This window comes from Phoca vitulina, unplaced genomic scaffold, assembly GCF_004348235.1.
Source record: "Phoca vitulina isolate PV1807 unplaced genomic scaffold, GSC_HSeal_1.0 scaffold52, whole genome shotgun sequence".
In the NCBI taxonomy this organism is placed as follows: Eukaryota; Metazoa; Chordata; class Mammalia; order Carnivora; family Phocidae; genus Phoca; species Phoca vitulina.
The window spans coordinates 9,189,549-9,200,338 of NW_022589755.1; the positions used below are offsets into that span (position 1 = coordinate 9,189,549).

The window sequence follows — 10,790 nt, forward strand, 5'->3', positions numbered from 1 at the left end:
AAAAGAGGGAGAGGTGGTAAAAAAAATCATAAAAGCATCAACTAGCCAATATAATACAGTTAAAGGATACGCCACGCCAAAAATTTCAGGGGAAGGGACATGGGACCCTGAAGCCACTTTTGCTCTGAGGGCATTTGCTTGTGCCGACAAACTTGGGTTTCCAATTTGTAGTCTTACTGGGACAAGCAGGCGGAAGTCAAGACCAAGGTGGGCAATCTAATAGGAGCTCTACAAGCTCAGGTAAGGATGATGGCCCAGAAGACTGCAGAGATGTTCTAAATGCTGAAGGGGGCACAAGACCAAAGGAGAGAAGAAAGTGGCCCCTGAGACTGCAGACACAGGCTGGCCCTCAGCTCAGGTTTGTGGCATCATCCGTGTGTTCGGGGTACTTCTGAGCTGCGCTGTCTGGCAGGAACAAAGATAAATCCTCCGGGGTAAAGAACTGTCATCTAGAATCCCCACAAATGATTTTCAGACAATGAGCAGCCCACAGTCAAGTCACCCAACATGCGTGGAAATAAAGCATCACGAACAAGAACCAGAAGAGACAACAGAGCAAAAGCAGACTCACAAGGGCTTTGGACGGTGAACCCGCCAGTCACGGATTAGAATACAGGTCTCCCCCACTTTCCGAAAGTTCAGATTACACCACTTTGCTTTTTACAAAAGATCTGCCTTAGTACGATAACGGCTTTTTTCAAAAAAGTGAAAATCTTCTTTGGATCTCTTTCTGTTAGTGATAACAGGTACTAAGGTAGGTTTTTTTTTTTTTTTTTAAGATTTTGTTTGTTACAGAGCACGAGCAGGGAGAGAGGCAGGCAGAGGGAGAAGCAGGCTCCTTGCTGAGCAAGGAGCACGATGTGGGACTCGATCCCAGGACCCTGGGATCGTGACCTGAACTGAAGGCAGACGCTTAACCAACTGAGCCACCCTAAGGTAGGTCTTTTGTGAAAGTGCAGTGGCGGGACACAAACTTTTGGAAAGTGGGGGATACTCTGCGCTTACGGCTTATGAAAGGTTCCAGAGGATCACTCTGCTTTCAGCGAGCAGGGCAAATGTGTAGAAGAGCTTGGAAATCTCTGCAGGCAGCCCAGAACTAAGTAATGGCCTAGCAGATGGGAAAGGGAGAAAGCCCCAGACACAAGAACCCAAAGTAAAAACTCAGTGGCTGGGCTCAAGAGCAAATCAGGCACAAGTGAAAAAAAAGATTGATTGAACTAGAGCTAGGTCCAAAAAGTAGCACAGAGGCAGAAACAACAAAAAAAAAAGAAAAAAATGTTAATGGAAGATAGAGTGAGAATATCTATAACACATTCAGTTGACCTTCTAGAATCAGAAGAGACAATGGTGCAAAGATAATATTTTAAGACAGGATGGTTGTGAATTCCAGACTGATGAGTGACACCGATAAGCCCAATGCATTGTAAGCAGGATGAATTTTATTTTTTTTTCTTGCAATTTGTTTTTTTAAGATTTTTATTTATTTATTTGACAGACAGCGAGAGAGGGAACACAAGCAGGGGGAGTGGGAGAGGGAGAAGCGGGCTTCCCGCTGAGCAGGGAGCCCGATGCGGGGCTCGATCCCAGGACTCTGGGATCATGACCTGAGCCGAAGGCAGACGCTTGACGACTGAGCCACCCAGGCACCCCAAAGCAGGATGAATTTTAAAGAAAAGTGCACCTAGACACGTGATCTGCAGCTATTGATTTCTCCAAGCTGTTTCAGGTGAAAAATGAGAATCCTGACAGTCCTCCAAAAAGATCGATTTGTGAGACGTCAGCACCTAGAGTGCTCAGGCATTGTGCTTGTCAGATAAACCTAGGGGGCCTGTCAGAGTGTGAAGTTTGGGGGACAGACGGGAGCTGGGGAAAACATCCTGCCAAGCAGCAGCCTCATCTGTGAGATGGGCTAATGATCCCTGCCCCAGATTCCAGAGGGAAAGTGGGCATCAGGCCCCCTTGCCCAGTGCCTGGTGTGCAGTACTCAAGCGGGAGGTCTTTCAGGGACCCATCGGGAGCCTGGGGCGTAACAGCATATGGTTCCCGGTCTCTGAACACAGAAATGGTGTCATCTACTTTTGGGGTGGCTGTGAGTTGAAGGGGAGATGGGGTGCTCTCACGTGCCTGGCACTGTGCCTGCCACACAAGAAATGAACAAACAGAAGCCATCCCTGTGGTTGGGGAGCCTTGCCGCCCTGGCTGTTGATGTCTGTCAATTTCCAGTTTTGAATGCGGGACTCATGCCACCTCCACCTCTTAGAGGTCGTTAGTCTCCCCCCTCCCCCACCAACGCTGCTCGCTCTAGCTTGTAGTCAGTTAAGCCTCGGGAGGCGCTACTCGCTGCCAACCATCTGTTGGTCCAGCACAGGTGATCTCTGGGAGATGGGACATGAGGTTAGGAGTTGCAGCTGGGGGGGAGCACGTGGCTCTGTAAACACCCGGGTCATAACCCTCAGCCCTCACCCTCCTTCTTTGCAAAAGGGAACGGAAATTGTACCCTCCTCAGGACTTGGGCGGAGACTATGAGCTGATATGTGTCAAGTGCACACAGTAGGGGCCCAATACATGTCAGCTACAGTGGAAAACTACAAACGAGGACCTTCTGTTTATCCTCCCTCGTTTGAGATCCTGAGCTTCAGCCTATGAGTGAAGACTCCAGAGAGTCTTCTCCAGCCCCGAGCTGGCTTGGAAGGCCAGTGCTCACCTTTGCACACTCTCCATCCTCGCCTGGCCTCCCCACTGCCTACCAGGGCTCCGTCGAAGTCACAAAACCGGCAGGCACGGAGCCCGGCGGAGGTCTCCCTTTCTAGGCGCCCCCTATTTTATGGGTTTTTTTTTTTTTTTTGAGAAGGTTTGCTAAGCCGCAGGGAACGCACCACACTGTATCCTTAAGGACAGCAGGTCCCCAACTTCGCTGATCGGGAGACTCCCTCAGGTGCTCATTACAGAGTCCCAGCCCCTCCCTGGAGTTCTGATTCAGCAGGTCTGGGGTAGAACCTGGGAGTCTGCATTTTTAATAAGCACCCCCTGTTGAGTCTGAACCGTAGCTGGGTTGGGAAGTACTTCCTCAAGCCATCACTTAGAGTTGCGGTGACACCCACCATCTCACACTCCTCTACCCACAAGTGAAAGGGAAGGGATGGTTTGGTAGAACTCACTGGCAGTGACTCCGTCCTACTCATTCCTCCCACGAATACACTCCAACTGTCAAAACCTAGCGTTTCCCAAAGTGTCTTCTGAGGTACCCTAGTTCAGGAGCTTCCCAATAAAGGGGTTCCACGTTGAAATACTTTGGGGAAACAACACTGCATTCTGCCTTACTCTTCAAAGTTCACATTGTGCAATGAAGAAACTCATTTCTCACCCCGCATCTTCGATCCCCTTTTTCATGCAACATCTAGTTATGCTAATTCTGTAGAATATGTTTCACAGAAACACTGGTTCATTGCCCTTGGGTCTGGCCGACTCGAGTTCCCAAATATTGGCTTCCACCTCCTCTGTTCCTGCTTCTAAGCACATCCCCTGTGGACCCCACACAGCAATCCATGGACCTAAAAACATAAGCCACAGAGAATTCATTTGGTGGGGTGGTGTTGCTGGTCCAGATGCCAGTCCAAGGTGTGCCAACTATAAAACTGAGAACAGCCTTTGGCCCCTGCAAATCTTCAGACCAAGTGCTTCCTCCAGGACGGGGTCCAAGCTCTTATTTCTTCGGCTGCCGCCCCCACAGTCTTCTCGTCTCTTCCATGTCTTTAAAGAGTGGCAGCCTGAGATAGTCAAAGGAAAGAGGGTCTTCCAATCATAGCACAAGTAGAATCCATACCAAAAAAAAGGATAAGCCAGCATACCCCGGGGAAGCCTGGCCTGAGCTGGTTCCATGTGTCCTTGGCATGTCCTGGCCAGGCACTTCTTCAGAGTCAGCCACGGAGGCTAGAGCCCCAGATACTCAGCCAGGAACACGGCGAGGATGCGGCTCAGGTTGTGTACCGTGGGGGGGTGCAGGTTGGCCTCAGAGTCATGGGGTGTGTGCCAGACGTCGGGGAAGGGCATGGAGATGAGGTGGAGCACCGGGACCCCTGGCAGGAGAGAGGGGAAGCTCGGTCAGGCTGATGGCTGACCCAGAAGCCCAGCCCTGGGCCTGGGGAAACCTGCCTCACCCCCACCCAGAAGATACTCTGTCCCAGCACTTGAAGAACTCTGAATGATGATTTTAAGCATGTGAGGGCAACATGTTAGTTTAAATATATATATACAGAATATCTATTGTTCTCACACACAAACTAGAGAAACTCAAAACCTAATGGATTATGCAAAGACCAGAAGAAGGGAAAGATGTCTTTGACCTCATATTGCCAGGTTTATTATTAGGTTCTTTTTCTCTTTATTGATAGCTTGCACTTTTTTTTCCAAAGATTTTATTTATTTATTCGACAGAGAGAGAGAGAGTGCACAAGCAGGGGGCGAAGCAGAGGCAGAGGGAGAAGCAGACTCCCCACTGAGCAAGGAGCCCCGTGTGGGGGGTCCATGCCAGGATCCTGGGATCATGACCCAAGCAGAAGGCAGACACTTCACCAACTGAGCCACCGAGGTGCCCCATAGCTTGCATCTTTAAAAAAAAAAATTTTTTTAAGTCATCTCTATGCCCAATGTGGGGCCAAACCCACGACCCCAAGATCAAGAGTCGGATGCTCTACCGACTAAGCCAGCCAGGCGCCCTTCTTATTCCAGGCCCTCAGCTAAGGCCACACACACCATTTTACCCTTACAGTAATCCTTTACAATAATCCTATATTTACCCCTATTTTATAAAGGAGGACGCCGAGGCACAGAGGCAGGCAGAGTGATTTGCCTAAGGTCCTGTCTCAAGTAAACAGCACAGTGAGAATTTGAAGCCGGGCCACCTGTCTTCCAAGTCTGTGTTCCTAATCCCTGCATTATGATGGGTTCCCATCCTCCGAGCGCTTCCCTCTGTGTTTGTCAAGATTCGCTAAATATCTGTCCCCTCCCCCGACTGGACAGGACCCAGGCAGGTTTTGGGCCATCACAGTATCCTGCACACCCAGCCCAGGACCTGCGTTGGGAAATAATCACTGAAAGAATCACTAAAGGCACTGTCAGGAATGGCATATTTATGGAATGAGTAAATTAGAGAGTAAAAATTTTAAAAGCAGTTTTTAGCGCTTACTATAATATGCCATGCACTGCATGAGAAGGCATTTTACCTAATCTCATTCAATCCTCCCAACCCTGTGATTACGAATATACACAAAGAGGTGGGTTCGTATGTATGTATGTGTCTTTTCGTTTTCCAGAAGAAATGCAGGAGACAGGCTCAGAGAGCCTGAGTAATCTGCCTTTGGTCGACCAATGGTAAGTGGTAGACGCTAGAACCCAAGCTGTCCGATTCTTTTTTTTTTTTTTAAGATTTTATTTATTTATTTGAGAGAGAGAGGGAGAGGGAGCACAAGCTGGAGGGGAGAGGCAGAGGGAGAAGCAGACTCCCCACTGAGCAGGGAGCCTGATGCGGGGCTCGATCCCAGGACCCCGGGATCATGACTTGAGCCGAAGGCAGACGCTTAACCGACTGAGCCACGCAGGCGCCCCAGCCTGTCCGATTCTAAAACCTATGTTCTGAACCCCTCTACCAGATGTCTTCAGCCCTGTCTGTGCGACAGAATCATCTGGGAGTTTTGTAAAAATAATGCAGAGACCCAAGATTGTGGTTCAGTGAAATGAAAAACGCCTGAAATGCAACTGGGCATTTTTCGAAGCTCCTCTGGTGATTCTGCGGGACTCCCAGGGCCTTGAAAGACAAGTACTGGAATCTGATCACTGAGGCACCAACAGTACTAGCTAACGTTCTCTGAAGGCTTACTGTGTGCCAGGCACTATGCAAGTAACGTCTTTACTGTAAGAGCTCATTCAGTCCCCTCAACAACTCTGAGATAGGGGCTCTTAGTGTTCCCATTCTACAGATGAGAAAGTTGAGGCACAAAGAAGTTCAGCAACTTGCCACCAGTCCCCGACCCTAGGAAGGGGCCAGGGCCAGGTCCCACCTGTCCTCCCTTGGACGCCATGAGCCCCCTCCCCGCACCCCCTCCCCCCCCCAGCCCAGGAAGTACCTCGGCGGAGGAAGGGGATGTGGTCATCTTCCACAGAGCCAGGGGGCTCCCCAGGCTGGAAGTACATCACTTCCTGGGGATGAGACTGTAGCAGGTTCATGCGGTGCAGGCGCTTCTCTGGAGGTGGTGGGGATTAGAGAGCAAGGGTCAGCCCCCTCAGGGTCAAAGTTTCTCCTGCACACAGATCAGGGCAGGGCAGGAGGCCTGGGGGTAAAGAACTAATCTTTACATCCCCACAAGGATGTAATTAGCTAGCCCTTTCCACAGGCTCACTGTGTTCTCAGTCTCCTCTATTCCCTCTGAGCCTAGGAGGTAGATACCCCTATTATTGTTACTATTGTGCCCATTTTACAGATAGGAAATGGAGGCTCAGAGAGTTGAAGCCACTTGCCCAGGTTCACCCAGCTGGGAAGACGCAGAGCCCAAATTCAAAGCCAGGGCTACTGGACCCCAGAGACTGTGTGGAATCACTGCACTTGCCTGCTGTGGGATCTTTGTGTGTTTCTGCCCTAGTGCCTTAGAGAGAGAGTAGGGAGGTGGAGGGCAGGCTGGATGACCCCTCAGAGAACAGGGACCCACCCCACCAGGCTTTCCCTCCTACATCCCAGGCTGGTGCCTGCCCCCACCTTCACCCTTACCGATGCTCCGCAGCCGATGGAACCAGCGGGCCGTGTGAGGGAAATGACTGTAGAAGTTCGGATTAGGGGCGCCCAGGAGATCAAGAAGCATGAAGAGCTCCTAGGGAGAGAGGCCAGGTGGGATCTCGCCAACCTTGCGTTGCCCTCTCCCTCCCTCGCCGGAACCCAGTGGGGCCCTGGTCTTACGATAGCCTGGATCCTGGTGGGGCCTGGGCTGTGGGGTGCAGACTCCATGAGCTGGGCCAGGTGCCGGGAGCCATAGAGGGAGTCCTGGGGCCCCCACTCCTTCAGTGCCTCTTCACCGTCCAAGAAGAGCAGCTGCAGAGTCACTGGGGCTTCCTGTGGGAGCCGGGGGTCAGGGCCGGCTTGGTTCCAGCCCTCGGCCTCGACCCATCCGCATTTCCTGCCCGCCTGCACCGCTGAATAGCGCAAACTAGGTCTCCTCACTCGTAGAGGGTGGGGGCCAGAAGTGCAGACTCTGAGCCAGACCGCCTGGGTTCAAATCCTGGCTTGGCCACTTTGTAGCCAGGCAGTTACGGGTAAGTTACTAACTTCTCAAGGCATCAGATGACAAAATGGGGTTAATAACAATTCTAATCATACGGTAGGATGTGAATCCAGGTCCTGGAATAGCACCTGGTATACAGTAACTAAGAAGGGGCAGCTCTGATTATTACTGTTATTCTTTAGGTTCCTTTAGCAGAAGGGACAGACCCACAAACAAATCATTATGCAGTGAACTGCACTTGGACGAATGCTTCCAAGAACTCTGGGGTTCTAAAAGAGCATGGGAAGGGAGTTGGGGATAACCTGGCCTGCGGAGCACGTTGGGTCTGCTGGGAAGGGACGTTTGCACGGAGGTGAGTGGGAGCTGGCCTGGCAAAATGGGGCAGCGGGGAGAATGTTCCCAGGCAAGAAGCAATATGGCCAAGGGTTGGCACAAGAGCCAGAGAGCTTTGTGAAGAGGCCCGAGGAATGAGCAGATACCAGGGACTTGGGCTTTGTTACAGGGGGTTTGAGCCACGGAAGGGGCCTGAGCAAGGGAGAAGCAGGAGGGGATTTGTGCTTTCTTTCATTTATACATTCCACACATTTCTCTTGACATCCTAATTTACACCAGGTAATCTTGTGGGCCCAGGGAATACAGCAGAAAACAAAAGCAGCCAAATCCCTGCCTATAGGGAGCTTGTTCTAGCTGGGGAGACAGGCAAACACATCTACATAAAGCACCAGAAATGCTTGGGATAGTGACAGGGAGCTCTTTCAGGGTGGCTGGGAAACCATCTCTGAGGGGGTGACATCGGAGTGGACACTTGAATGAAGGGTGGGAGCCAGCCAGGAAGGTATCTGCAAAAAGCACATTCTAGCCAGCGCAAACGGCAGGTGCAAATGCTCTCAGGCGGGAGTGAGCCTTGTGAGTCTGAGGTACGCTGAGGAGGTGGGTGGCTAGAGTGGAGTGAGGAGGGACAGGGGTGGGAGAAGAGACTTGAGAGGTAACAGGGCACAACTCAGAGGCCCCTATAAGGACTCTCGCTTATGCCTGCAATGGGGTAGGAGCTCTGGGAGGGCTTTGGGTGGAGGAGAGACAGGATCTGACATTCAGGGGAGGAGGGAAAGATCCCTGTGACTGCGTGTGTGGAACGGAGGCAGGAAGATAAGTCCAGGCAGGGAAGAATGGGGGGTTTAGACTAGGGTCGAGGCAGCCCCAGACTCCCACCCCTCCACCCACTCCTCACCTGCTTTTTGGCTCTACTCAACTCCCTGTCGAGGGCCTGGGCCAGCTCTAGGAGCAGGGCACAAGGCACAGCCGAATCCGTGGCCCCCACAAAGGGATTCGAACCAGATGGGAAGAGCTTGGAGTCATAATGGCAGGCAAGGGTGAGGTGACGGGCAGCCCCTGGGTCCAACGTGGCCACCACGTTGCCAAAGTCCAGTGGCCCCAGGGGTGTCGAGGCCGTGAAGGGGTCCAGTTCCACATGCCAGCCTGCAGTCAGGGTCCGCAGTGTAGCCTCCAGAAACTAGTGGCAGGAGAGAGGTGGGAGGGTGGGTGGGGACTGGGGAGGAGGTTGGGAGAAGGGCCATGTGACCTGAGCCATGCAGAGCAGTCGGGCTGACTCCTAATCCCCACTTTGGTTTAAATCATTCCCTTGACACGCTTTTGCTGAGGGCCTACTGAGTGCCAGGTTTGTCGTGACCCCGCCTCTCGATGCCAAGACTAATCCCAGCTCACTCTTCGATAGCGCTCATTGTGTGCCGAGCCCTGTTCTAGGAACCCTGTAGGAATAGGCACTGTCGACGGCTCCATTTCATAGATGAGGAAACTGAGGCACAGAGAGGTTAAGAAACGAATCCAGGGTCACACTCCAAGTGGCTGAGGTGGGATCTGAACTCAGGGGGTAAGTCTTCAAATGACTGGATGCTTTCTGGGAAGCGATGTAGAGATGTCATTGTGCCAGCTCTGGAACCAATCTGAAATTTGGGTTGAAACCCTAGGTATACCATTTATTAGCTGTGGGATTCGGGCAAAATGCCTAACTGCTCCGGTCCTCAATTTCCATCTGCATAGTGAGGATTACATCAGTGCTCACCTCATAGAGCTGTTGCCTAGCACACAGTAAGCTTTTGGGGAGAGTATGAAGGGCAATACAGCCTAGTGGTTACCAACGTGGGATTCTAGATTCAGATTAGCTCCAGTCAGAGCCCCAGTTCTGCGTTTTAGCTGCTTGGGGGATCTTGGGCAGAATGCCTATTTCCTATTCCCTGGCAGGCTGCGGGTCAGGGGTTGGAGGTGGGGCCCTTTACCTTTCTGACTTGGAGATTGCCGGGGCTGCCCGGGGTCCGCACAACCAGCAGGGGGCGCAGATAAGTGTTCCAGAGACGGTGTGGGTCCAGTTGCCCCACCACCCTCCGCAGCCGAGCTTCGGAGAGGCTTCCGATCAACCGGCCCTTGGGAGGGGGTAGGATAGGGAAGAGAAGAGCCGAGTGTGAGAGCAACCCCCATTCCGACCCTAACCCGAACGCCATCGCCCCTAAGAAACCCCGGTTCTTCTTCCTAATTCGAGCCTCCAGCCGAGAGACTCAGGAAAAGTCCCTCTAAGCCCATCAGGTCCAGCCCACCCCAATCCTGATGGGGAAATCAAGGCCGAGACAGAGGAAGGACTCTTCCAAATAGCTGACTTTCAGATTGGAACCCAGAACTCCCAAGTCTTACTACTCCAGACCCTTCCTCTTAGGGAGAACCACCTATTGCAGAACAAGCCCGAAGCCTCAGTTCGTTAGCAACGAGCATGCGCTCTAACGATGGAGACCGCAGCACCTGCGGCTAGAGCCATACGATACAGCCACGTCAACCTGAGACCTCAGGGAAGGCGAGGCGGGGAATGAGGGCTCCCGCGGTGCCCGTGCCCCTGCCCGGCCTCACCCGCAGCTCCCGGCCCCGTGGCAGCTCCTCAGTCTGGCGGTGCCAGGCGCTCCAGATGGTGTAGAACGCCGAGGCCACGGCCAGGGACAGCAGAAGCAGGGGCAAGAAGTGCGCCCGCGGGAGCAGGCGGCGCTTGGGCGGTGAGGGTGGCTCCAAGAGGCCACGTTCCCCGAGCCGCAGCCGGGACCGCCCGCGGCCCCCGGAAGGCATGGCAGCTTCGCCCAGAAACCGGTCCGGGACCGCGGATAGTTTAGGCCCAGCCAAATCCCACCCCATGGAATCACCGGACCAATGAACAATAAGAGAGGCTGCACCATCCCACCCTTCCTCGATCAGTAAAGCCAATGGGGACTCTCGTTCCGAGAACACGCCTTCTTGTCTCCCTGGGGCTTTTAGGGTTGGTTCCCCTGAGGGTTGCACAACCCCAAAAGGGAGCGCGAAAGGGGTAGGCTCCGCCTCAGCGGAGGAAAGGAAGCCAGTGAGAAATGTTTGATCGTGGAAAACACTGGACCTAGGCACAGGTCCACGCCTCTCCCGTGTAAAGGCAAAGGATTGGTTACTCGGAGTCGGAAAGATCAATAGACACGTAATAGAACAGACCCTGAAGGA

The 10,790-nt window shown here is 52.7% G+C and overlaps 1 protein-coding gene across 2 annotated transcripts; it reads right to left on the reverse strand.

Moving 5' to 3' along the window:
- Positions 1 to 1,614: 1,614 nt before the first annotated feature.
- Positions 1,615 to 10,440, reverse strand: QPCTL (glutaminyl-peptide cyclotransferase like). Of its 2 annotated transcripts, XM_032388693.1 has the most exons (7): positions 10,182 to 10,440; positions 9,563 to 9,706; positions 8,497 to 8,778; positions 6,947 to 7,099; positions 6,761 to 6,860; positions 6,123 to 6,239; positions 1,615 to 4,076 (listed from the first exon to the last, which is right to left on the reverse strand). In XM_032388693.1, the coding sequence occupies exons 1-7, from the start codon at positions 10,389 to 10,391 to the stop codon at positions 3,931 to 3,933; spliced, it is 1,152 nt and encodes a 383-aa protein (XP_032244584.1). In that variant the 5' UTR covers positions 10,392 to 10,440; the 3' UTR covers positions 1,615 to 3,930. The 2 variants fall into 2 exon arrangements, with proteins under 2 accessions (XP_032244584.1, XP_032244585.1); XM_032388694.1 differs by lacking the exon at positions 1,615 to 4,076 and having other exon boundaries at positions 6,212 to 6,296.
- Positions 10,441 to 10,790: the final 350 nt, after the last annotated feature.

What these genes read in the sequence shown, in the direction of transcription:
- QPCTL (XM_032388693.1), bottom strand. Translation starts at nt 10,391, where the DNA reads ATGCCTTCCGGGGGCCGCGGGCGGTCCCGGCTGCGGCTCGGGGAACGT. An exon ending in CACGGGGCCGGGAGCTGCGG is followed by an intron (nt 9,707 to 10,181) that starts GTGAGGCCGGGC and finishes CCCCCTCCCAAG; the next exon opens with GGCCGGTTGATCGGAAGCCT. An exon ending in CATCCCCTTCCTCCGCCGAG is followed by an intron (nt 4,077 to 6,122) that starts GTACTTCCTGGG and finishes CTCTCCTGCCAG; the next exon opens with GGGTCCCGGTGCTCCACCTC.